The following is a 27,174-nucleotide window of genomic DNA, read 5'->3' on the forward strand; positions in this document are numbered from 1 at the left end:
ACTTGCTTTCTTTTCATGGCATGCATATACTGCTTTATATGAGCTGCTTCTGTGCCCAAAAGGGTTTTGAACACAATTTTGGGTGCCGTGGCGGTCACAGTCTGTTTGTCTTAACCATGTCTTTATGAAGCGGTGGCAGATCTAGCAGAAAAAAACAGTTTAACACTTCACAGTTATATAGATTAAAATGTTTTAAGGATTGATTATTGCTGGTCTCCGGAATTTCATAAAGTATTTACGTTTGCACTCACTTTTTTCCAACATAGCACAAAGTAATGTTTCAACTCACAACAACAGCAATACTGAAAGGACATAACAACAAAAAATAAAAAATACAAACATATGATAAAAACAGAACATCATGATATTAGCTAGACAGCCTTCCCATCATGACACATAACAATGCAAGGCAAACAACAAGGCAAAGTTCATTCCCAGTGGCTCTTCATTCAGTCCATTTATCTTTCACAGCAAATTCATCACCCACAGAGCCAAATACAGTGGGATGCTCTGAGAGAATTATGGTAGGTCTGTTGATGCAGAAACATCCAAATATGCATGAAATTTCGAAGTTTCTGGTCTGGTGATGTCACCAGCAAAGTATAGAGTTGAGACAGCTTTTATGATCAGAACTCCATTTTATATAGCAGGACTTGTGGTCCAGGAAAGTTTGCATCTGCGTCAGAGTTTTCATTTAGAACACTGTCATTCCTCCACTTCTGTAGCTCAAACACTGAGGCGCTTTTCTCCATACCGTACCTCCCAAATCCAGCAACAGGATTAAAACTCATTCACATAGTTTCTCTAATACAAAGACATTTTGAAAATGAGCCGTCGATTACTGTTGTGTCAATGCAAAAAGGCACTTCTGTTTTCAGTCTGCTACTAAGACTCTTCTAGTCAATTGCACTTTTAATCACGTGGTCAGGTTTCGCGGCCATCAAACTCCACTAAATGACATATCCTGTTCATTGGCGCACAGTGGTTTAGCATATTTTCAATACGCTGTAATCATAAATTCATTATTTAATATCTCTCAAATAGATGTTCCATTCTGTAGTGTAGTCTTCTGCATTGTCATGCAGAAAAGTTCAAATAAGTATGTGCAACTTTTTAAGTTGTGGATATCTGAAATTGGAATGAAAATTTTATTTTTAACCACAAAGAGTCATAGCAGGATCTGATGGGCAAGCCAACTCTCTAAGATACAAGTGTTGGTATTTTATTGCATCTTAGGAATAAGATGGTTTTAGGGATACTAGATTATTATTGGATGGGCAGTGCCCTTGCATCAAGGGCATCTCAGAGTCCAAGCCCCCATTTTGTTGTAAGGATGGAGGTGGCTGTGGAGTATGACAGCGGTCTATCTCAGGCTGTTTGTGGGGTAGTGTACCATTTCCCTCATTCTCCAGACAGGCTTTGATCCCCTCCAGTTCCATGGAGTCAGGATCAGCTGGGCCCAGCTCCATCTCCATTCCTGCCTTGGTTTTCCTCCTCTTTCGTAGACAAATGATCAACCCGGCTATCACAGCTAACCCCAGCACCAGTGCCAGAGCAGCCAGAGTGGGAATGAGGGTATATGTTAGCTGGCTCTGTGTCTCCACCCTGGGTTCTAAGGATGTCAGTGAAACCCCTTCAGTGCGAGCTTCTGTACATGACCTCATTTCTACAGAGCTATTAGACCTAGAGTTAATTCTCTCACCCAGGGGACTGGCACAGACTGAATAGGTACAGTTGGGTCTCAAACCACGCAAAGTGTACTCAGGGTAGGATGCCGGTACACTCAGGATAATGGGGCGACGGTCAGGCCCTGAGAGGTTACGGTAGGTCAACCTGATGCCACGGATGTGTGGCCGTGTCTCAATGAAGCGGTGCAAGTCAAGAAGAATGGATGTGGAGGTCACCTGCCGTGAGCTGATGGCATTAACTTCAGAGGGAATAGCTGGGGCATCTACTGAAACATGTGTTGCTGAAGGTTTTGGTGGCTCTGGAACTTCATCCACATTTTCACAGTAGAGCCCAGAAGTTCCTGAAGGACACAAACAGCTGAGTTGACCCAGTGGATCAAAATTACAAGTGCCCCCATTGAGGCAGATGTTTGCTGGGCAGATGTTTTGCTCATATTCTCTGCTGGTGGAACTAGGGGAGACTGGAGGTTCTGGTGGAAGGGGGTAGTTCTCTGTTGCTGAGGAGATGGTTTCCTCACTGGGTGGTGGAGGTGGAGGAATATCATTGGTATGGGTACTTTCACGAGGTGTGGTGGGCATTTGGGGAACAGAAGTACTTCCAATGGGGGAGGCAATCACCACTGATGTTGTGGTTGGTGGACATCCAAAATCTTTGTACTCCAGTGCTGAAAGCATCTTCCCAGCATTAACAAGAGGGAAATGGCATCTTGTATCCTCAGGCCTTCTAAGAGTTACACCCTTCTCTTTTAGCCACACAGGAAACCAGGCTAATGGACACAAACAGTTGAATGGATTCTCAGCTGCTGTCAAGTGCATCATCTTATGAAAGGTCTGGAAGAAACTCGGAGGAAATCCCTGGAGATTAAGTCCACTGAGATCCAGTTCTTGAATTCCCGTCAGCTTCTGGAAGTCCTCCATCCTGAGTTCACCTAATGGGTTGGCAGCCAGGCTGAGCTTTGTCAGCCCTTTGAGGGAGTCCTGCTTTAGGGCCTGCGGCACCTCAGTTAACTGATTAATGGAGATGTCAAGCTCATGGAGGTTCCCCAGGGAGGCAATGAGATCCTCATCTACAGAGGTAAGCCCAAGAGAGGCTACCTTAAGGGCTTCCAGGTGAGGAGTCTGAAGGTCTGATGGTCCCAGGGTTGGGATGTTGTTGTAGCTGATGTCTAAAAGCAGAAGGCTAGGGAAATGAAGGGATGGCAAAGAGGTGAGCTGGTTCCCTTGAAGCTTGAGTTCCAGAAGCACTTCTAAACCTTCAAAAGCTTCCAAATGGATGCTCTGAATGTGGTTTGCATGAAGATACAACCTCTCCAGCTGGACCAACCCATAAAAACTGTCTTTGGAAATGTGGGTAATGTAGTTAGCGGACAGGTCCAAATTCTTAAGCTTTGACAGCATCTCAAACACTCTGTCTGGAATCTCTGCCAGCTTATTCTGGCTCAGATCTAGCATCTCCAACTGCCCTAGGCCTTTAAAGTCATCTTGGGCCAAGGTGCTGATACCATTTTGGAAGATATAGAGATTTTGGGTGGTGGTGGGAACACGGGGCACAGTGCTAGAACGTCGATGATGGCAGAATATGGAGTCCTCGGGCTGGCAGGAACAGTCTGCTGGGCAGTCAGTGGATAACACCAGGCCAGTTGAGAGGAACAAGAGCAGGAAGTGAGGCAACATGGTGATGTCAGGCATGAAACTGAAAGATGAGAGAGAGAAAATAACTGGTGTTAATCACCGTTCGCTTTCTAATCTGGTCATAATTAAAAGTGAGAGTTTACAGTAAGAAACAAAGACATAAACCACAGTGTAAATGGATAGACTTTATAGACATAATTATAGGGGAATATATGAAAGCTGTGTAAATGATATATTTGTCAGTCTAAGTCCTGAAGCCTTATTCTATTGGTTCATCAATAAATGCCAGATGATTTTTTTCTTTATCCCTTCCACAAACATTTCCATGCACTCATTCTGAAGCTTGCAAGCACAAAGAGTTCATTACTATGGATATAAGCACACGTTAGCTAAAACGTCAAACCCTAGCTTCAACACTCACAAGCATATATGTCAACAAGGGACAAGGGGCTCTGTTTGGGGATGTGAATATCTGTGTGACAAACAATCCATCAATAAGATCCAATTTCCAGCACTAAAAAAGAGAGAGAGTGTGTGTGGGTCATGATTACTGCCAAGGTTTTATCGATCAAAATGTCCAAACACAGCTCTAAAGGGGATACATGTGTGTTAAAATGTAGATCAAAACTCTGAATTTAAACCTCAAACTGCCTTCTTTTCTAACTTTTTCTCTTGTGAGGGCCCACAAAACTGTATGAGAGCAAATAGTTAAGTTGCAGATGTTAAAGAAAAAGTATGCTCCAAAAAGCCAAGACAGATTTATTGCATAGACTACAGCGTGAGTAGTGGCTCCTTAGTGTAATACATGTTGTGACTCACTTCACTGTCTAAGAAGATAAACAGTCACACCCACTCTTAACGTGACTTCTGTTTCCCGTCTTTCCACTTTATATGTCAATTGTCTGTGGCTTTACCTGACTTATGGACAGAGATACAGTATTTTACAAGTGTTGTAGACTGAACTAATATTTGATTGATGTTTCAGTGGACTGATTGCCAAACTAGGTCTGAAGTCACAAAGCTTACCTTGAATGTAATGTTAAACTTGTATTCAAGGTAAGTACAGAGAAACTTGATTTCTGCATGCTCTACTACAATTTCCCATTATCACAATGTGCAACTGAATGAAATATGACCAAGAACGTGTGACAGTGGGTACATCTCAGTTCCCTTAATTCAGTCCACATTCACTCACTTGCATGTTTTCCTTGCATCCCACTGAGGATGTGTAGAGAGAGGAAACTAGAAAATATATTTTTAGATGTACCGGAAACAAATTCCTTGTGTGTAACATACTTGGCCAAATAAAGGTGATTATTATTATTATTATTAAATGAGATGTGATTGTTTCTGATTATGCCGACTCAACTGGATCAGCTGTCAGTCTGTATAGCTCTGTAGAGATTTGTGTTGGCCTGGAGTTTCTATTTGCCCAACTACACTGTACAAATAATAATTAGGGCGCATCTGTGTTTTTCATTGTAACTTTCTTTTCAGTCTGTCTGTATGTTTGGATAGGTTTAAAATATTTGACATAGTACACTTTGCTGTGCTTAGATCACTCAAACCACAGCATTAATGTATTTCATGGCTCAGACACTGAATGCACCATAATTCTACTGACAGCAACTGTTTTTCTAAATTTAACAGTTGTTTGAATCTGCATATATTGGTATCCTGTTTGTAATCGCATTATACAGTAATTCAGATTATGAGTAAAATGTCTTGTAATGTTTTGCAGAAGTTGTTTATTAGCCCAAATGTGTAAGACAAGAGGTCCCTCATCACTCCTCAGAGCAGAAATAAAAGCTTTGGGATAGTCTTCAAGATGGAGGACTGGGTTGATTTCAGGGTTAAGCGAGGAGCAAAAAAACGATCAAATAAAAGAAATGGGATGTACTCACACTTACTTTTGTTCAGTGTGAAGAGAAAACTGGAGACAGCAAAGCAGCTAACATTAATAAATGTCTGGCATCCCGTCACTGAAGCCACCAAACCACCCTGTCAAGTCAATCAGAAGAAAACAAAAGCTGTCCTCATCAGAATTATTCTCACTAAGAAGTAAAGAAAATGCACACAACAGTGCACACCTTGATTCACTCAGTGAAACTGTCTGCAGTCTGACAGCATGCTCAACCGATGAGAATGTATTACTGCTATGGTGAGGAAGTGACTGCTTCTGTTTGATGTGCATGCTTGGGAATCCAGAGCTTTCTTTGTGAACAGTCGCTTACAGAACAGTTATAGAACAGGAACAGGGTTATAATAGGAGCTGCGTGTCATTCCTTAAGGGTGCTGCACAGGCACACAAGAATAATTTGATGACCTGAGAGGAGAGGAATGAATGGAATATAAACTGTGTTTAAGAGAAAAAAGAAGAAAGTAAAGGAAAATTGTGTATATGGGAAGTTTTCTTTTAACAAATCTTACATTTTGCATATTGCAATTAACATGTTGGGATTTCCTCTTCATACTATTCAGGAAATATCCTTTTATAGACCACATCTGCGGTTTCAAATTCCAAGGAAACAGTCTGTACAGAATGTGCCTTTGCTGTTCCAAAAGGCCTGTGTCAGGACATGCACTGTAGGTAAACTCTCCCAACAGGATCTGTCATTTAAAGCTTCTCTGTAGCTGGGTAAGGTAGAAACACCTGCAACTACAGAGGATAAGAATTCAAGCCTCCATGACAGCAAGTCTCCGCCCCACTTAAACATCCTTGTTTAAGAAATCGGATCCTTTCATGCCTTATGGTTGCTGCTATATAGCTGAACCTGACCTCTGACCTCCCCTGTGGATAGGAGTGAGGAAAAACTGTCTTCTTCTTATTTTAGTACTTTTTTAATTTTGAGTTATTCTTTCAACTGTGGCTGTTTGTCACTATAGATTCATTGAAACACTTTAATACCATTACTTTAATTTCCTCTACAGTTCTAATTGCTTCAAATTGAATGCATGGCCTCTTTATGCCCCTTTCAACAACTATATCGTGCAGAACTGCATTTGCATTTTTAAACTGCATGCTGTCTTCATGAATTGCATTTTGCTCTTTCTTTTCAACATTGTGGATAATGTCGTTTCTAACAAACTAGCTGCGTGTTTTGAAGGTTTTGTGTTTCACATAAAAGCAGTAATGGCAGTTTTTAAGTTCTGGCAATGAGCAGTGTTATTTTACCTTTGGTGCGAAGTAGTATTGTACTGTACTGTAGAACTGTAGTAGAACTATTTTGAATAGAAATGCACTGAATTTTCTTGGCTAAGTCAGATTAAATTAATTTTTTTAAGTTTGACCCATCAATTTTGATTTTGGCCAATTCCGATTTTTTTTTCTCTCTAAGAACTGCAATTAACAAGTTAGTAGGCATGAGAATTCCTATGGTATTTGCTGGAAATCCAGTCTTTTTGGGGTCCCAAAAGTCATTTCTATACCTCAAAGATGGTGAGCAATAATGTGTGCAATTCTATGTTTGCGAGGAGAACAGAACAAAAGGTGCTTTATATATGTGTTCCTGATTGGTTGGCATCGACTCCCGATGCATTAGTAAGCTTACTTGTGATTGGTCCCCTCCCCAAACTACTAGCAGAAATAGTCGTGCCTACACATTTGACTGCCACTGAATCAGCCCTTACAGGTGCAAATCTCTTTAGACAAGCACTGAACATCAAACCCGCAGTGCAGAAATGTCCGGAACACAATGTGAAAAATGAAAAGCTTACAGCTCAATATGAGCACGCCTATGCTAAGTACCATCACATGTTGACCCTCTTCTGGTGTTTGATACTGCTCAAGGGCCAACATCGCAAAGCCAAGAATCTGCCATCTACCCTATTAACCATAGCAGGCAAAACATTGGCAGCAGTTATACCCTGCATATATTCAGTCTTTCTTCACACTGTAATCTTAAATTTATGTTGCAAAACCTGTTTTCTTTGCTCTTTCATGAATTCATAATTAAATGTGACAGCGAGCATTCTGTTGTTAAGACTTTGTGGCACACAGCTTATCCTCAGCCATTTGGATGAGCGTGGATAGGACTGCGTGGTGAAAGAAAAACGTTGCTGTCAAACTGACATGAAACAGGTCAACAGGCAACCAAGACCAGCAGAGCAGTATAACACACAGCCAAGAACACACACAAACACACATACACACACACACACATTCCTGCACACGTTCACACCAGCAGACACACAAACAGTCTACAACACAGCTGGATTTTGTTACCCACAATACACTGCAGCCATCTCTCACTGTGAGACAGAATGAAAGGCTCATATAAACCTATGTCCTCCTCTGTGATAAGAAAAAAGTAGAGCGGGAGACTAACAGACAGTGAGTATAAGAGGAAAACTGAGAGGGAAAAGGACAAGAGAGAGGAAGAGAAAGAAAATTGGTGTCTTAACAGCTGGTAGCCGATGACTGCCTCCATTCATCCAAAATCAAAGGTTCATGACAAACGCCAGATACGGCAATGCTGTATATTTCCTCAAAGTGGGGTTTAGGAAGTTCTAGAAACCCTTCTTCACGCACAACTACTGTTACTGTATATGTACAACTATTAGCTTAAAAAAAAAAAAAAAGGATAAGTCCACTTTAGGCCCTGTGATGGACTGGTGACCTGTCCAGGATGTACCCCGCCTCTTTTCAATGTCAGCTGGGATACACACGTCGACAAACAAGCATGTGTAAAAATACAATATACAGTGATCCAAAACACACACAAAAGCAGTTTTCAACCATTTCTATCACCAGGTTTGTTCTTATAGTTAAAAATCCAAACAACTGAACTGTAAAAAATACAAATGAGTAGCAAATGAGTTAACCAACTGAAAGTAATAATTTAAGTGTGGACACGGCCTAAGGTGCTTTGAAAAGTCTTGACCTTTAACCTCTCTGCACTCCAGCAAATCCCTAGATGGTAAGCAAGAGTCCCTACCTACTGTAGTACAACACAAACAAACTACAAAGGACCAGTACATAAATAGCAGTGTCTGCCTCAAGAACAGCAGATGAATTGTAGTATGCTGCAAAATAAAATAAAACCACTATTTTATGTCTTGCATTTGGCAGAAAAGTTTAAAGTCAATTCAACCAGTGGCACCTGCAGGATTATATTCTACAGTGAGTGACAGCAGTGCACACACGTTGAGCAGCACCTGCTAACCTCATTCAGTTCAGCAATGACCAGCCTTGCTATTCTGAGGTGTGCTCCAGCTGGTCCTTGAGAATCTGCCACTTAAATCCACGAAAATAACACACAAATGCAGATCATGAGCCATGAAAAATGGAAAATACCCTGCACATGTCCCGATGACGTTACAGGCATCGACAGCAGGTAAAGTCAACACTTCCGTTGCTGTCTCTCACTCCAAGGGAGTGACATGCTAGGGAGTAGGCTATATCTGCTCTAGGGGTGTGTGGCATCATATTAGATATAGCTCCTCAGGCCATAAACTTTCTATATTGGATATAGCCTGCACTACTGTATATGTTGATCATGCAATGACCACCAGACGGAAAAATTGTGCACACAGTGCATGCAGGATTACTGCTGTAGGCACCACTGAATTCAGCCCCTGGTTGGAGCAAACATGTTATGAGCAGGCATGATTTTAAAAAAAGTCTACATTTGTCAGTGTATATAACAGAGGTAGAGAGATTATCAGCATGAAACAGCAGCAGTGCTGTTACCTACTGCTTAACTTAGTTTCTCCCAGTAACTATAATAGAGGTGCAAAAATATGTAAAATGGCAGAGACTCCCAGCACAATGGATGATTCTAATAATCATTCATGATTCAACAGCAACAGCTCAGTGGATGGTTTAGGCCCATGTGGCTGCCTCAGTGATGCCTGGGTGCGTTGGTGCCTGTCTCAGGTACGGCAGAGATGTCAGCTATGCTGCTGCTGCTATGATGAAAATGCAGACTCTAGGTGTGCTGCTTCCGGTGCTGCCTGTCGTACCTCGATTCTCTTCTGTGTGTTTAGGGAATTACGTTGTAAGAGGATACAAGTCCATTCCCAGTAAAATAGTATAACCTGCCTGTTTACAACAGTGTAAGCCTTTAGCCTGAGGTGTGTGAGGGTAGAAGCCAACTGCTGAAGTCATCCCCAACAGAACTGCGGTGACAATTACCTGCCATCAGAGCAGTGTGTATCTGTTTGTGTGCTTTGACTTCAGTGTCAAGTTTTAAGCCTTGGTTTTTGGTGCACCTTGCTTTTTCAAAAATCTGTTTGCTGGTTCAAACTTTGTTTTGGGGTTAAAGTTGGAATAAAGGTTTGGGTTAGTACTGTGTATGTGCAAGGGCTTGTAAAGCACTGAGATTTCTCACAAGTTCAGAAGTACAAACTTGGAGTGTACATGCATGCACCCAGCTATGCCAGTAAATCATTATTTGAAGTGTGTGCATATTTTAATAAAGGCCAATAATAATAGATCTTTTGCTCTTTACACATGCCTGACATTTACACTAACTACTACACAGAGAATGTCTACAAAAGCATCACTAGTAGGAGCACTTTGAGTGCTGAAACGTTTCAAGTGTACTGAGCCATCAACAGAGCTTTTGAATTTTGAATTATGAGACAGATGTACATGTAACTAACATAAAAAAAAATTTGCTGCATTCCATTTAGCTGTTTCAGTGCCAGGGCTTGGTTACTGTTCCTCCTGGCTGACTGGCTTTATGGCACACCTAAGGTTACTAGGTATGCTTGTGTTTAACAAGTCTAAATGTCTGCTAGAGGAAAGCTCTTAGAAAGCAGTGTTATGTTATGTTATGTAATTTCATATGTTTATATGCACTGCCCAGAACAAGAATCATGTTATGAGAGGCCATCTTAGTAACCAGACGTTAAGGTGGCACTGTAATAGCACTCATCAGATAGGGACAAGGTACCATGTACAATCAGTATCATTATCAGTAGCTAAATCATCAGTGAGTGCGTTTACATGGAGGTTATTAAGAGGATCCTGGTTCTGATCATATTCAGCATATGGTGGTTACACGGCATGCAGAGAAATCGAGTAATGCATATTCCTGTATACAGTACATGACAAACTAGTATCCTGGTTACTGATGCCTACTACAGTAAATCTTCAGCCTCCTTAGCTGTGTCATCTAATAGAAAACATTTGGTAACTATATTTATTTGTTTTGTTAGTGAAAAAGACAATAACGTTAATAACCATTAAGCAATTTAATGTTTTTTTGGAGCCTACTGTTGGAGGCTCAATGTCCTGGAACAGACCCACTTCTTGATGTTTGGTCACTTGGTGATTTTCTTCAAGATTTTCCACCATGATCTGACTTGTTCTGCTGTATGTAAGAAGAAACTGGTGTCCTGTGAACCGATTTAAAGGGACCAAAATGAAAAATGAGATGCTTTAGCAGCCAACATTGTTTGTGTTGCTCTGACTTCACTCTGATGTTGTGGCTCTGCCTGTGCAGATAGTCTGGATAAGACGTAAACTGTGCATGCAGCATCCTGGTGTTCTTCAGAGTGCTCCACTTTGGATATTCCGGTTTCTGAAATCGAGATATGTTTACTGTATACGCACAAGGGCAAAACCTGGATGCCTCCAAACTCCAGTCATACCCGGGATACTCATGTCCATATAAACACATTCAGTTCCTTGGCTGCCAGCTCAGTAGTAATAGCCACTCATATTCCTGACCTGCCAATCCCACTTGCTGCCACGGTTCCTTCCACCACTGTAACATCCTGTGTGTTTGCTAAGCCTTTGGTTTTACTGACTTTACAAAGATAAAATGTAAATATTTGGGTTGGATTGGTTCTTACACCCAAATCCTTGTTGGTGCTCCCTCAAAGAACAAACTTTTTTTTATACCAAATATATTAAACAGTTTTCTAGAAATTGTTCTGAAGCAATCTTGTAAAAAGAAAGAAAGCAAAAGTTTTTTTATTAAGATACATTACGTGCATCCTTGAGGCCTGACAATCGCTGTCTTTAATGTATAAACCTTTGGTGCTCTTCCTACTAAATGCTGTAAATATTTAATAGGTGCATGTTGCTGTACATACAAATATTAAGTTACCTACCTTTAACTATGCACAGACAAATATATGCAAATGTGACTTGCATAGATCCAGTAAGATGTGAGGAGAGAAGAGAATATATAATAGAAACACACTAACGTACAGTGTCTGTGCTAGAATTACAAATTAACTAACCTGGTTTAGTATTTACTTGTGCCACAGTTGGTCACACCCCTTGACACTTTTGGTGACACCGGTTTGTCCACTGAGGTTAGAAAACTATGAAAGCCAGTGACGAGGCGCCAGTGGATTATCCACAGGAGTCATGAATGTAAAAGGTTGTATGTGTGTGTGCATGCGCGTCATCACACTTCACTGGCTCCAAGCCTGCCTTGTCTGTAAGCAGTTTGGCAAATAAGCTTGTCACCTGCACTGAGCTGCTCGCGGGTGTGCCAGCAGGAACAACCCTCTTCATGCCTTTTTTAAACTCTCTCGTTCTTACCTGTTTTACAGAATTGTTTAATCCTCACAGGGAAGTTACAAATCCCTTTGCGAGTTCAGTCTCTACATCAGGGAACAGGTTCATTATTTTACTAAAAATACTCCAGTAAAGTCATTTATAGATAAAAACTAAGACAACTTCACCCGAGTAATACCCTGTTATTAATTAGATTAAAACTCTTTTTAAATACATAGTAAACTAATCGTTCCCATTAGCTTGATTTTTACAAAAAGAAACTACAATTCAAACTTTTCATCCTGAAGCAGTGAGGTGTGTTATTAGTACCTCCATATCCTCCTCAGATCTGTCAGTTCCTGGCCTGCCATCACTTGTCGCTCATTCTAATGAGCTGTTTACAGCTGGAAATGGCATCTTGCCTGAAACTGATATACTGGCAGAAGTAGATGTTTTGGATCCAACACAAAGCTTCACAGATGTTTTCACTGGCCTCATTTTATGTGCAGTAATCTTGCCTGCACTTTCTTTTCTTACTACATTCTGCCATCATTGTACTAGAGCACATTACAGCTTTAAAGTAAAATACACTGCTCTTCATTCTTTAATCTCCTGCCTCATCCATCCCTCCACCTCCAGGCGTAATTACTGACTGATGATCACCTGTGGCTTTCTTACCCAACTGGGGCCCCTTCATGCTTCTTAAGCACAGCTGTCAGTTACCAAAGTCTGGCCTCTGGCAGGACGCAGGTAGGGTTGGACTGTGGGGGTGAGTGGGGGCGGTAGACACTTCCCTCCCATTCTGTACAAGTCTCAACAGATACTGAACTACTACAACAAACATCAGGCCCAGTTCTGGTTCTGAGTGATGTCTCTGTTTTCTTCCATCGCCCTGCAATATAGACACATATAAAAGCAAAACCTAATAACACTGGTCTATCGGTCCTTTTGTACTGGTGTTCAAATAGCAACAGATAAATGCAACACAGGTAATTTCACTGACCCAAGTGAGACAATAATAAAGCATCGTACATATATGAGGCACAATTAATGCAGACAGGACTCGGTCACGTAATGATTACTACCCACAGTCACAATGAGTGCTAATCTATTCTATCATGCACTGTGTTTTCATGCAGTGAAAAAACAGGACTAAACTTAATTTATCATTTTTGTTGTGGCATGGCTCTTGTCCATGTCCATGAGGGTCCACACAAACCATCTGCATGCAGCCGAAAACAGGTATCTTTTAAAACATTCTTCACCGTTGTGAAACAGGGCCACCAACTCCATACATAATTCCTACAGTGCTTGGACAAAAATTGTATGATAACATCAACAGCTGATTGAAGATGAATTCATGCTTTTGTGGTAGACAGCGTGCAGTAGCTAGATAAATGTCTGTATAGGGTTGTATGAATGTCTGGAGAGACGGACCTGCTCACACACTCTTGCTCCCAGCTCACCCATTTGTGATGCCATATTTGGCATGTGCCACTGGGCGCATGGGCAAGAACATCAAGTATAAACTAGGTATAATGGGGACAGTGAGCTGCCTTTGTGGAGGTTTGCACTCTCTGAGTGCTGTCTAGATTATTTTATTTTTTGTAGTTGGATGTAATTATTTTAAACATGAGGATGTACAGTACAGTTAAGTTTAATGGTCCTGTCTTTCTGTCACAGTGATACTATGTGAAGCCTCTGTTATTGTGCAAGTCTAGTTGGGGAAATCAAATTTCTAATCCCCTACCCCAGATTACAGAAATATGGTCTCTCCATAAATGACTTCTTTTTTGCTATCTGTGCTCTGAACAACTTAAAAATGCACGCCACCATGGTGACCTCTGACCTGACTTTGACCTTTTGATGTTCAGGCTTAAGGTTCACACTTTTATCCGCTGTGACTAATTGTGTGTGCAGCAGTACCGTCTGCTTTCATGGGTCATTTAGAGGATGTAATTAGCATAATGAATTTGATTATGTTGGGATTTAACAATTGACTTACTAGGTTTTGCCTATTCATAAACAAATTATTACATTACCAAAACACTTCAATACAAAAGTGTAAGAATCTGGCACATCATTTTCCTACTGAGTAAAATTAGTGGCAAAACTAATTTCCTCAGACTTCAGCACAATCCCTGTTTTAAGCAACAAGCCACGCACTGCGTGCTGGAGTGCTGTTAGCATGGCTTGCTAATATCATGGGACTTCTGTCTTCACCAAAACCTTTGAAGTAATTTGTTCTGGAAATGCACAGACGTGGCAGTAACAGCAAAAAATCTGTAACAATCACTGCGGTTTACAGTCATGTCTCCAGGTGATATTATGCAAATGTGAGTTTTTGTCATCATGAACACCACATCAGCTAAACCCACTTATAGTAAGTCCCTGACCAGATGCATGCGCACACACAAAGTGAAACAGCCTCAAAGACCTTCAGCAACTACCCCCCTGCTGCTTGATCACCTCCTTAATCCAGTGTTACTGTAAGTCGGGAAGCGTGGACGGATTTACTGCTAAGAAAGACTCCTGTGGGAACTGCTAGTATGGGACACAAACACATGCACCCACATATAATTGACAAATGGGTTCAAATTCAGACTATGAGCACAGATCAGTTTATTAATAATATGAAGAACAAGTTAATGTTAATGTGTGTGTAGAGAAATGTATCCCTAGAGTTGGATGTTGTTTTAGCGTGTGAGGGATGGGTGTTTACTTTTTCACTTATCTATTTACTTAAACCCCTGACAGATCCTGTAAACACACACACTCACACACATTTCCCATTCTTGTCTCTGCTGGAAGGGGAATCAATTAGTGCAAATGAACCACATGTGTTTGTTTGGCTGAGTTAGAGCCAGTGACCTCGACTGGTTCATGACCCAGAAACAAAGGCTGCATTTTACACAGGCACAGAAAATTCGATTTTTAACTCCTTGTGGTGCCGCTCAGAGCTACAGTGGGTCATCTGCTCCATCAAGTTTACAAGACCAGACCTGATCCCTTTCATTATTTTCACAGTGTGAAAGCAGCTACAGACATAAAATGTGTCCTGGGAGGGCGAGTCTGCTGAGTACTGTTGTCTGCAAGACAAGGAAAATATGGAACCAATTTTAGTTTAGACAAAGTCCATCCTGCACTATTTAAGCAACATGTCACTGCAAAAAAAAAAAAAAAAAATCAGTTTTCACACAACAGTTATGTAACATGTGATGTTGTATAGTGCTTACCACCACCACCACCACCAAAAACAGAAAAGTGGCAATTTTATGCTGAGCTCACAGGATACTGACAAAACAAACTGAGTTCAGACCACTGATGGCAACACACATCAGAATGATTATCTCTTCAACAGGCCATTAATCAAGACAAAAACCGGGCTCGGTGTGTTTGCACTACAGCCTCGCTATCAGCAATAAAGATACCAAACTTGTGAATATTCACCTTGAGTAAGCGACAACTTATTCACAGTCCAGAATAAAGCCAGTGTGATTCTGATGTGTTTGGCTGCAATTGTAACATGGCAGGAAAAGCTGCTCAAGTGATTTAGTTAAATAGGGTCAAACACCACCGTTAGTGGGGTTTTAGCTGAATTTTGAGACACACTCTTTTAATGTGATACTTTAACATTTTTGCAGTACGGAATTAAAGTCAGACTTAAAGTTAAAAGTTATGAAACCAAACCTAATTTTATACTCTTTACAACTGGCATGTTTTTTCAATAAAAGCCATACAATATATTTACATTCTGTGATATTCTCTCTATGGTAAAATAAAGCAAACTGCATTTTCTACTGCTGCTACAGCAAAAGTAGAACCAGAAAGGTGTCAAGCCGAGTAACATTCGTCACAGGTTCTGTGTTTGTTTCCACTGCCTCTGTACTAATATTGAGTTCCAGGAACACGTGCCAACTCATGAGGCTATACTGAGGGTCAGGAGAAGCCTGGGGTGTACCGCTCGTTAGGGTCCAACTGTGGAAATGCGGCTCAGGAAGTGTTTGTCTGTAGCAGTAAACTACACTTGCTAATACTACAGCAATCACGAGTCATGCTAAATCACCCAGTTATAGATTTATAACTTTAAATTCAGTGGTGGGTCCACGGGAAATCCCTCACAACAGCATTTGACTTTGTAGGATATAACTGGCTTCTTTACTAAAAGATACACTATATACTTTGTGTAGGCTGATTTGTTTTTTTAGCAGCTGCACAATTTACAATGCCATAAATCTTAGCACTAAGCACACTAGCCAATAACCGGTCACAGCTGTTGACCAGTAGCACAAGATGGTTTAGATCTTGGGTAATAAGTATGATGTGCATCATTTTGTAAATTTCAAGTTGTGCAGCATCTATCAAGGCCTAGTGCAGTGTTTCTTTTTAATCACAAACTCATTTTACATATTTGCAAGTATCCTGCAAGTCCCACTGCTCCCTCTGTGGTGTGTGTGTGTGGAGTCTGAGGAAGCGAAATGTGAAGGAATGGCGACGAGACGCTCTGCTGCTGACCACACGCTGACACACGACTCCGAAAAAAGCCCTGAGGCATGTAGAAATCTTTTCAGAGGGTATGAGGAGAAAAATGGTGTTTTTGTGTTTGTGTGGCTGGATAGTGTTTCTATGCACACACATACACACACAGAGAGCAGCAGACTCCCACAGACACCACAAGTGATCCCATTTGATTTAGCACTGATAATGTAAACAATGCTTGCCTTTTCTGAAACACTTGACTGTTGGGAGCCTGAGATGATTTGAATATTTTATTAATGTTTCTGGGTCACTTTTGCTAAAAACATTCATTATGATACTGACAGTAAGATAAGATGTACTTTACTGTAGCAAGAGAGAACATGGCAAAGTCACAAATACTTATAAGATGGCTTTTCTTACATTAGATCTGACCACAACAGCTGCAAGTAAACACACAAATGCAGCTGTTTGAACAAAAAAACCACACTTTTGTGTAGTCGCAAACATGTTTTCCCATAGATCAATCGCAGCTCATTCAAAGCTAGTCCCCAGAAAACAACTTAAATTCTTCAGCAAAATGTTGAAAAGTGTTTGTTTCTTTGTTAATCTTTTAGCGTATAAAAATGAATCTCATAGTGGGTCTGCTCAGCTTCTTGTAGCTGAAGTTCATGTTGTTTTAACTTCATTTAAACTCAGTATGTGTTGGTAAGAACATACAGTTACTAAGAGCATTGTGCCTCAATAGGCTCAGCTGTTCTTCACACTGCCATTTATGTACTGTACTGTATCTTGTTTCAGTTGTAGTGACATTAGTCTTACCGTTTTCATTCCACGTCCACTGTTTGCTTACTCAGCTGTCTTGTGTGCTTGCTGCCCCTGATGTGTTACCCTCAGCTGAGACTTCGTTGAAATAGTTTTCTCTGACATTTCCAACATGTGAAATGTGAAGGAAATCCATATAAAACAACGTAATCGTAATCTATCACAAATCCATTAGCAGACTGTAGAAATTTCCCTAAATTTGGGAGAATGAACCCCTTCGTGAACCCCAAAATACACATACTGTACGCACACCTTTCCACCCCCCTTGAGTAATGGCAGCAGTCAAATTTTAATGAGCAGGGAATTTAGTGCAATCCAGAAGTCTCTGAACTGACCAACAACCCAGTCATAACCCAGCTTGGATATATTTAGGTGATTTTCTGCCGGTGAAATTGCTACATTAATCTTTGCTACCTCAATTTCTCTAATATGTCCCATCTGTTCCAATGGGAGTAACAGTCTGGTGAGTCTTGGTCTTGTCAAAGGTATGGAGGAATGCTCTGCAGCCGAATGACCTGCTGACTGCTTGATTTGAACTTGTACTCGTTTATGTTTAATGGGGTGGCTTGGTTTAGCTAGCAGCTATCGCTAATATAGTGGTACTGTTCACATGACAGACATAAATAAATAAATACTGTCTCCTTTCTAAAATTTTAAAACAAAGCCTGGGGGGGGGGTATCAGAGTACAACTTATAGTTAGTGCTCCATTACAAATAATAAACTGTGCCTTCTAATTACTTAATTTGTTCCCTCAAATGACTTGGCAGAAGAGACACAATTGGGCTATCCCATGAAATAGGGGTAAATTAACAGCAACAGACCGTCTGGTTTGACAGCCAGAAACTAAAATATACTCACATACTTTATCTCAGACCAAAATCAACAAGCAGCCCATTAAGACAGTCCATGACCTGATAAGGTTGTGTTTATTTTTCTCTGCATTTTTACACTGGAGCTTGTGTGCAGCTAACTGTGGGCTAGCAAAAACAGACAAAGAGCACCATATGAATGTGATGACAACTATATTTATTTGATGATTTATTTAGTAATCTGAGGGCACATGAACCATAAAAACATTTGCTACATAAGCTAGCTGCTAACTCTTTGCTAACTCACCAAATTAGCAACACCGTTTTGTAACCTCAGTTTGAGGACAGATTGCACTTTATGTTTAACTTTTATCACTTTTACTTTGCTTTATGTTTCAGTTCTGTGCATGCTATTGGTATTTACTGTCTTTTCTTTTTTATATGCATGCAATAATACGCATGCACACACAACACACGCCTACTGTTCATTTGTCATCAATCAGTGTGCATTAAAGCTGATGTAGGATAACTTTGGATAGGAGGTTTTTTCCACCTCTTTGAAGTGGCGTTTGGTTCTCATCTGTGAATGTGCTGTCCAAATGAGAAATACCATGGTTCGGCTCAGGATGTCGAGTCAGTTGAGATGACACTAACTCAAATTTTTTTTTAAAAACTTTGTCCTGCCTTTGCCTTTAGTCACTGCAGAACAGGCCAAAGCAGTTTAATATTACAGAAACTTGCTGACTTCCTCAGTAGTTTGTGTTGGATCATTTGTATTATGTGGCTTTTCACTTTGAGCTAGTCCCATGTTTTGTTTTGTTTTGTTTTGCTTTGGGCGGCTTTATGACTGCCATTAGTGGCTCATTTTACCAACAGTTTGCCAGGATTGATCTTTTTGCTGTAATGAATGTCTACATCAACAAAAATGTTTTGGCAACATGACCTCACGACACCCCTACTCTCAAAATGCCACACGCCTTTAAAGGGCACGGAAATCTCTGACATTACAAGCCAATGTTTGAAATTGTGACCTTAATCTGTTATTATGATAAACAAGTCAGTTTGAGTTGAGAAACTTGCACAAGCCCTGACGTGCTGGTTCGATCTGTTTGTCTTTCTTAGGTGGTCCAAGCATCATCAGACAGTCAGCCGTGAGCCCAGTGGAACCATGGTGGAAACATGATGAACCACATGGCAACTTGGGAGGTGCTCGCTCAGCTGGGTCGGTTTCTTCTTATTTAGGTAACCTGGAAGTAAGTTTGACTCTGATCCAACACTCTCGCTGTATGGCTCCCTCTTCCTGCCTGCCTGTCTTCTGCTTCGTTAGTTTCTTGTCATGGTCTGTGAGTTGACTGGTTCCCCCTTTGACTCCTGACCTCTTAATCCCATGCCAGCAGCAGTGAGGCCTCCAAGGAGGACGCTGTGATTGTGCATGCATGCATGTGTGATTATGTGTATGTGACAGAGAGAGAGGAAAAACTGTCTATTCAAGAATTAAAGTGCGCAAGTGTGCAGCATGTACCTATAGATTTTGATGAAATCAGGACTGACTACGTAGAAGTTTGCTCTTTCTTGACACATATGAAAATGTATATCTCTAAATTAGAGTAAACTGGTGAATGTGCATACCACTGATGCTCTCAGTAACAAGGTAACCATAGAATTATATGATAAACTGTGTCAGTTAAATACTGGGCCAGTTAGTTACCACAAGACTGAGCATTAGGGGGGTCCATCAACAATGGGGTTACAGTGCCTTGCGAAAGTATTCGGCCCCCTTGAACTTTGCGACCTTTTGCCACATTTCAGGCTTCAAACATAAAGATATAAAACTGTAATTTTTTGTGAAGAATCAACAACAAGTGGGACACAATCATGAAGTGGAACAAAATTTATTGGATATTTCAAACTTTTTTAACAAATAAAAAACTGAAAAATTGGGCGTGCAAAATTATTCAGCCCCCTTAAGTTAATACTTTGTAGCGCCACCTTTTGCTGCGATTACAGCTGTAAGGCGCTTGGGGTATGTCTCTATCAGTTTCGCACATCGAGAGACTGAAATTTTTGCCCATGCCTCCTTGCAAAACAGCTCGAGCTCAGTGAGGTTGGATGGAGAGTATTTGTGAACAGCAGTTTTCAGTTCTTTCCACAGATTCTCGATTGGATTCAGGTCTAGACTTTGACTTGGCCATTCTAACACCTGGATATGTTTATTTGTGAACCATTCCAATGTAGATTTTGCTTTATGTTTTGGACCATTGTGTTGTTGGAAGACAAATCTCCGTCCCAGTCTCAGGTCTTTTGCAGACACCATCAGGTTTCCTTCCAGAATGGTCCTGCATTTGGCTCCATCCATCTTCCCATCAAGTTTAACCATCTTCCCTGTCCCTGCTGAAGAAAAGCAGGCCCAAACCATGATGCTGCCACCACCATGTTTGACAGTGGGGATAGTGTGTTCAGGGTGATGAGCTGTGTTGCTTTTACACCAAACATAACGTTTTGCATTGTTGCCAAAAAGTTCGATTTTGGTTTCATCTGACCAGAGCACCTTCTTCCACATGTTTGGTGTGTCTCCCAGGTGGCTTGTGGCAAACTTTAAACAACACTTTTTATGGATATCTTTAAGAAATGGCTTTCTTCTTGCCACTCTTCCATAAAGGCCAGATTTGTGCAGTATACGACTGATTGTTGTCCTATGGACAGAGTCTCCCCTGTTCACAAATGCTCTCCATCCAACCTCACTGAGCTCGAGCTGTTTTGCAAGGAGGAATGGGCAAAATTTAAGTCTCTTGATGTGCAAAACTGATAGAGACATACCCCAAGTGACTTACAGCTGTAATCGCAGCAAAAGGTGGTGCTACAAAGTATTAACTTAAGGGGGCTGAATAATTTTGCACGCCCAATTTTTCAGTTTTTTTATTTGTTAAAAAAGTTTGAAATATCCAATAAATTTCGTTCCACTTCATGATTGTGTCCCACTTGTTGTTGATTCTTCACAAAAAATTACAGTTTTATATCTTTATGTTTGAAGCCTGAAATGTGGCAAAAGGTCGCAAAGTTCAAGGGGGTCGAATACTTTCGCAAGGCACTGTAGCTAAACAGCAAGACACATCCTGCTTTGTTTCCATATCAGACCAGGAGCCTTTGTGCAAAATTCCAGTTGGATTCGGCAACATTTACAGGTCCCCCAAAATGTCGCCTTGCATTAGGTGTCTGAAATTCTATATGTTTCAGACTGTTTAATTCATGTTGGTGCATCAACATATGTAATATCATACATAATATATATTAATTATATCATTGTTATAATGCAAAGCGATCGCTTTTGCAACAAATGTTAATAGTTGTCTTACAAAAACAGTACTTCATGAAGTTGGTTGTCAAGCATCGCAACACTACGCCATCAGTTTGAAATCTGTCTTCCTTTGAACTGAATGAGGTTTTAGAGTTATTTCAGTTCATTAATATGTTTCTTTTGTGTTTCTGCTTTAAAACTATAGAGCGGTCAGTACAGTGAGTGGAGTGTATGTATAATGACTGTTCGTGTCTAATTGCAAATAAGCAGCTTAATCAGGCGTTGTTTAAATGCATTTCAGGGGACCCCTAAAATGGGTGTAGACAAGTCAAATTTTATCCATGCATTCTCTTTAGCAATTGTTACAACATTTTGCTGTTGCTTGATTTTGGTCCACCCTCCTGTGCATATACACAAACAGCACCTGAACTTGCTGCATAGACATTTGAGGTGTGATGATTCTTGTTGAGAGTCTGACTTGGAACAAAACTGTCAATTACATTAAGCCATCCCAATTTTCTTAGCTGAATTTGTTGAGGAACAAAAAAATACAGTAGTGCCTGCCTGTCAGGGCTGTGATTCAGGTGTTGTTGATAGATTTGTACTGTGAACCATCTCTTAGTTCTATGTATGAGCTTTGTGGCACAAGCAAGTAATAATTATGGCATCTTTAATCTTATTTATTTTAACCTTATGGCGTTTGAAAGAGACGAAGCATTAAACACTCAGTACTAACTAATGGTGATTCAAATTGTCTGTGGTGAAACAGAAGTAGCAGGGATGAAATTAGGATTGTTATGTATAGTTACAAACTAGATTTAGCTTGAGAAACAAAGGTTGGAATAATTGTCTACACCTTTGTATTCTTCCACTACTTCTCCAAATAGCAGGGGACTATAAACCTTACTCCAGTGACAAAATTGCCAAGAGCCCATACAATTAAATTAAGAATGGCTACAGAAACCACATACATCCAACCAGAGCTTCATCAACCACCAGCGCACAGTTCACTACAAATATCTTGAACTGAACATGTCAGAACCAAGACAACACAAGAAAGGAAGCACTGAAATATTTCAGAAAATCTGCATTTCTTTATAGTATTTATCATGAAGGACCAGTCACACCAACATTTAAAAAACTACCTAAACATTTCACTTGCTCACTGCTACATTTGTACATAAAATGCAGCTCTGCTGAGTCAATCGCCACCTTTCTGTGAAATATACAACTATAGTCCTATAATATTTCAGGCAACCACTGATTGACTTACAGGCTAACAGATGTCTATCCAGATCTGTCACTGGCTAAACAGCATTTTAATGACTAGATTTTTATGTGTAGCTGGTCTTAACAGCTCACAGAACTGTAGGCATTTAATGCTGTTGAACTAACAGTTATAACTTAGAAATCAGTGAGTAAAAAGGAACATGAGACTACATGTACACCTGCCGACACACAAGGACAAAAGACGTTCTTCTAAACTCACACCTGAGACATCTTTCACACATCGTGACACATGCGACACGCGAGGACTTCAGCGCACACGTCTGTGGTAACTAACACGGCTGGTTATCTTCTTTTTTGCCAAACGTCTCTCTTCACCTTTTGTGCCTCGAGTTGTTCTGAATATCACAGGTCCAGACTTCAGTCCTTTTAAATGCTTTGTGAGGCCCTGCAGCCCCAGGCCACTGTCTACCTCCAACCTCTGTGTGTCTGGTGTGTGCAGGGGAATCAGCAGCCGAAAATTGTGCCTAGTTCTTGGTTTCCAAGTTTGTTGAATGAACTCATTTTCAGATGGACTCATTACAAACTGGTGATTTGCTGTTTTATTCTAACATTCAAGTGGAAATTGCATTTGACTCAGATCTCAGATACACAGATGCAGATAATGTTTCCAAACTAATGAAATCAAACATGACGTCTGGTAAGATAAACTCACTTTGCTGGACTCTATGCAGAGGGCATTCTTTATGGAGAATAAATGCCATAATAAGTCTTCTTCAAGCCCTGAGGAAGATCAAACTAGCACTGGCAATATATTGAATCAATTTTATTTATTTATTTTTGCCTTATGTGTAAAATGTCTACATTGTGGAATTCAAGTTATTACAACGTGCACAAAAACAGTCCACTCAACAGAGTGTGGACTCTACTTTGGTTCAGTCTGTCACTGTAGATGAGATATTTCACTTTGAGCAGTTGGCAGCACTAGAACAAAAGTCATAGGATCTGCATAGCCAGGAGAATATGTCCTCTAACTTCAGTATCAGTAGCCAATTTCATGCAAGTCCACATGATGGTTGTCTAGATATTTCACTCTGATGTTAATCTCACAGTGGCACTAGAGGAAAAGTGAAGGGATCATGAATTATCACCAAGCTTGAAAAGGATTTAGTTTAGATTTTTTGTCTTGATCGCCCAGTCCTGGTTGCAAAGTTGGCGTTTACTCTGCCTTGATGCAAAAATTACATGTAATGCAATCACTGTTCTCCACTGGTTGACCACAAATTGTCTAGATGTCTAAGATGTGTTTATCATCTGATTCATCGTGGTAGGAGCCTGGCATTTCAGCAATGGGTAATCTGACCACAGATCTGCCGTTGGAGAGAAATTTCTTTCCTGGTGCCTCCTGGCACCACAGAGGCATGTTATGAGGAGTCTATATATGTCACGCTCTTTACCTACTGAACCACCGTGTTTATACAACACACTGTGAGGATGAGGGGGGAAGGTACTTAGAGACACGCTTCACAGGTTAGTAAAGGAGTAGCAGCCCCACAACCCTCCCTGGGGGTGGAGGAGTGGGGGTGAGGATCGAGTTCTAGCAAAGTAGAGGTTCCCCTCTGGTGAGCATGTTAAGTCTCAACCTGCTGTAGGTTTGAGTCTAGAATTCCTCTGGTGTCAAAGAAGCTTGTAAAGATGTAATGTGAGCCTTTGTATGTGGCTGAAAACAGAAACCAAATATAGCAATGTCCCAACTGCCATCATTTAAATAAATGTATACTGAGCAAGTTCATTTTAAAGTTGCATTAACCAAGATCCAGATATAGGATGTGGGCTTGCAAAAGAGAACAGTAACAGTGTTTATTACCAATGAATGAATCTGTAGCATTTGACACTGAACAAAGTCTTGCTGTATAAATCACACCTCTACTGCTTCAGTTTCGATAGTCAAATAACTAATCACTGAAATCCTTCAAGTCCAAATGGCAGGACCTAAAACAAGCATTTTCAACTTTTCTTAGTTTTATACTGTTGAATGATATGAAGTTAAATGAGATATAAGTTGAATGAGAGTGAGTGTGACACTGCTCCACATAAAAGAGAACTCCAGAAAAAATATTAGGGCAGCAGGAAAACAACCAAGATGGAAAACAGATCAAACAAAGAGCAGAACAAGAGAGCAGAAGGGTGAGGCTGGAAACAAGCCCCTCTGCAGTGGTAAAACTGTCACGTCTGCACATGTCAAAAACAGTGGGTGTATAGGGAACAGGAAAAGCATGAAAGAACACAAAAAATGCTTGAGACAGCACCAGAGCAGGGAGCAGAGACTCTTTTTGTCCCTGAAAAACTTTGCAGCCAGTGCATCATGGCTTTATCCTGCTTACAGGAAGCAGGATTTACGACTTAGGAGTTATGAGCATCAGAAAATGAGAACAGCCAGTTATAAGACTCCATCCAGCCAGTGGTACAGTGACCGAAATCTGACCTGAAGGGAGTGTGTGTGTGTGTCTCTGTGTGTGCATGTAACATCAGAGCAGTGTTAAACCCCATTAGGAAGAGGAGCCTTCAGTTGGTGTGGCTGATGACAAGTAAAATCTCATCCACACACCCATGTGCGCGCACACACTGTCCAAGCCTCGGCTCAATCCTCTTCGCCTTGTAGCGCTTAACTTCCTTCAGGGGGTTATTAACTCCCTGATTGGGGAGCTTTCCTTTCGCCCCCCCTTTATGGTTGTCAAGGTGGCATGACCCAAACTCTTATTAGCTGACCCTTGGGATTAGTCCAAGATGGAAATGGGGGGAGTCGGGGTTAAGCCTTTACCTCAAGGTGCTCGCTGCAGCATCTCACAAAAACCTTAATTAAATTGCTAAGACACTGAGTCAGGAATGTTTGCTTTGCTCTCCCTCTCTCCTGTACATATTTAGGTCCATCCCTCTGTCTCCACCTTTCTTTGCTTTTCCCATACCCCTCCATGCTAGGTTTGTTTTTCTGCACACTCACCACCAATATTGAATTGGAAAGCCTTTATTGTATTCAGACAGTGTTAGGTAAAGACAGCAGGTCATATCACTGGAGATTTAATTCCAACAAATTACCACATTGTGCAGGTCTGAAGTCTACACACAGACGAATCGCTAAGACCAAGCTTTTTAAAGAGTAATAGTGAAACTACACATCCTTAAAACAAGATTACAACTTGTGCAGCAACTCATTGTTTTCATTATTAATTACTTGATTCTTTTTTTGCATAGTTGATTAATGTTTTTTTTACTCTTTTCCATGTCTAAAGCTGAATAAATGTCCACCGTGATTTACCAAAGTCCAAGGAAACATCTTCAGTTGTTAACTTGTTTATTTGACTAACAGTCAAAACCTCAAAATGTTTAAATTACACTGATATAAAATGAAAAAAATAATTAATCACTTTAGAAACAATCAGTTTGACCATTTTTTTCTTAATAAATGTGTAATATTCATGATTGATTATACAAAATGTGGTCGACTGATTATCTAATCATAATGGCACTGATCACATTTAAATGTACAGTAAACTCTTTTGCAACATTAAAAACCCTTTAGGAAAGTTTATAAGCTTAGTAAGTAGAAGAGCAGGATGGCAAATAATGATTTGCGCGTCCATTCATTTCTCATTTCTCCTATTTAAGAAGCTGGAACAGGTTTGACAGCTCTGCTTAAAAAAACTTTCACGGTTAACTGATTACCAGTATATGTGTGGGTCGAGTAGGTTTCCTGTTCATTCCTTAATCAAATCATTTGGTCAGCTCTGCGCAATTGCCTGGAATTGAAACCATCCGTAATAAGTAAAAACGCCTGAGTACATGCTTATTTGCACCCACTGTGTGCGACGCACTGGAACAGCACATGCAAACACCTTAAAGTAGAAACTTTAAACCCACAGACAGCTCGTTTGATCCAATGGAAATCTCTTGATTTGTCTCTGGGGGTCACCAGCCAATCATACAGATTAACTCACAGATTATCTCACATCTTGGATGAAAACAAGCAGCCAGGAAAAAAAACAAATAACGGCCTCTAGTCCACATTCAACACAAACGCGCTCTGAGATAAACTCGCTTCCACATATCTCTGCGGGAAACACTTCTCTCACTGTCTGTCCTGTCCGTGCGTCCTCCTGAGCACCTCTGACCCGAGATAGTGACCCGTGCGCCGGGAGAGGAATGCAGTGGTAGGCTGACAAAGTCACCAGCCACAAGGGAAGCTTTGACATGTGGACCAGGCTGGGTAACGGCGCATGAAGGAGCTGAGACTGGATCAATTATCAGAGCGCCAAAGTCTACAGACTGGTTGTGGTTCTAATCGATATCACAGCATCTAAAAAGTCCATGCATATGGAGGGTGTCTGTAATATACTAGGTAGTAAAATCACATTAATCCCAGCCGAGATGTAAATGGGACTTTTCGTGCTATTCAGTCACTTCATGTTTAAACCTCACTACAAAAGTCAGCGAGAGAAGCGCATTGGAGACTTACCTTGGCAAAGGAACGCGATGGAGCAGCTTCTACTCAAACCTTTTATCCACTTTCTCGGCGTGTCTGTCGATGCAAGTCCAAAACTGCTTCACGTAGCGCAGCAGAGTTAGTGTCCACGCACAGTTTAAAGCAGAAGGTATATCACTGCAGCGCACTCACTCCGCTCCGAGACCGAGGTCCGCCAGCGTTCAGAGGGCGCACAGACTTCTCAACAATAATGCTCACTGAAGTAAAGGAGGAAAGCACTTAA

General features: G+C 40.8%; 1 protein-coding gene across 1 annotated transcript; it reads right to left on the reverse strand.

Annotated features, from left to right (window-relative positions):
* LOC109952878 (vasorin-like) lies at window positions 1–27,174 on the reverse strand. The gene is made up of 2 exons (XM_020588187.1): window positions 26,925–27,174; window positions 1–3,381 (listed from the first exon to the last, which is right to left on the reverse strand). The coding sequence occupies exon 2, from the start codon at window positions 3,375–3,377 to the stop codon at window positions 1,233–1,235; it is 2,145 nt and encodes a 714-aa protein (XP_020443843.1). The 5' UTR covers window positions 3,378–3,381; window positions 26,925–27,174; the 3' UTR covers window positions 1–1,232.

The sequence above is a fragment of the Monopterus albus genome, unplaced genomic scaffold (assembly GCF_001952655.1).
Source record: "Monopterus albus unplaced genomic scaffold, M_albus_1.0 scaffold509.1, whole genome shotgun sequence".
NCBI lineage: Eukaryota > Metazoa > Chordata > Actinopteri > Synbranchiformes > Synbranchidae > Monopterus > Monopterus albus.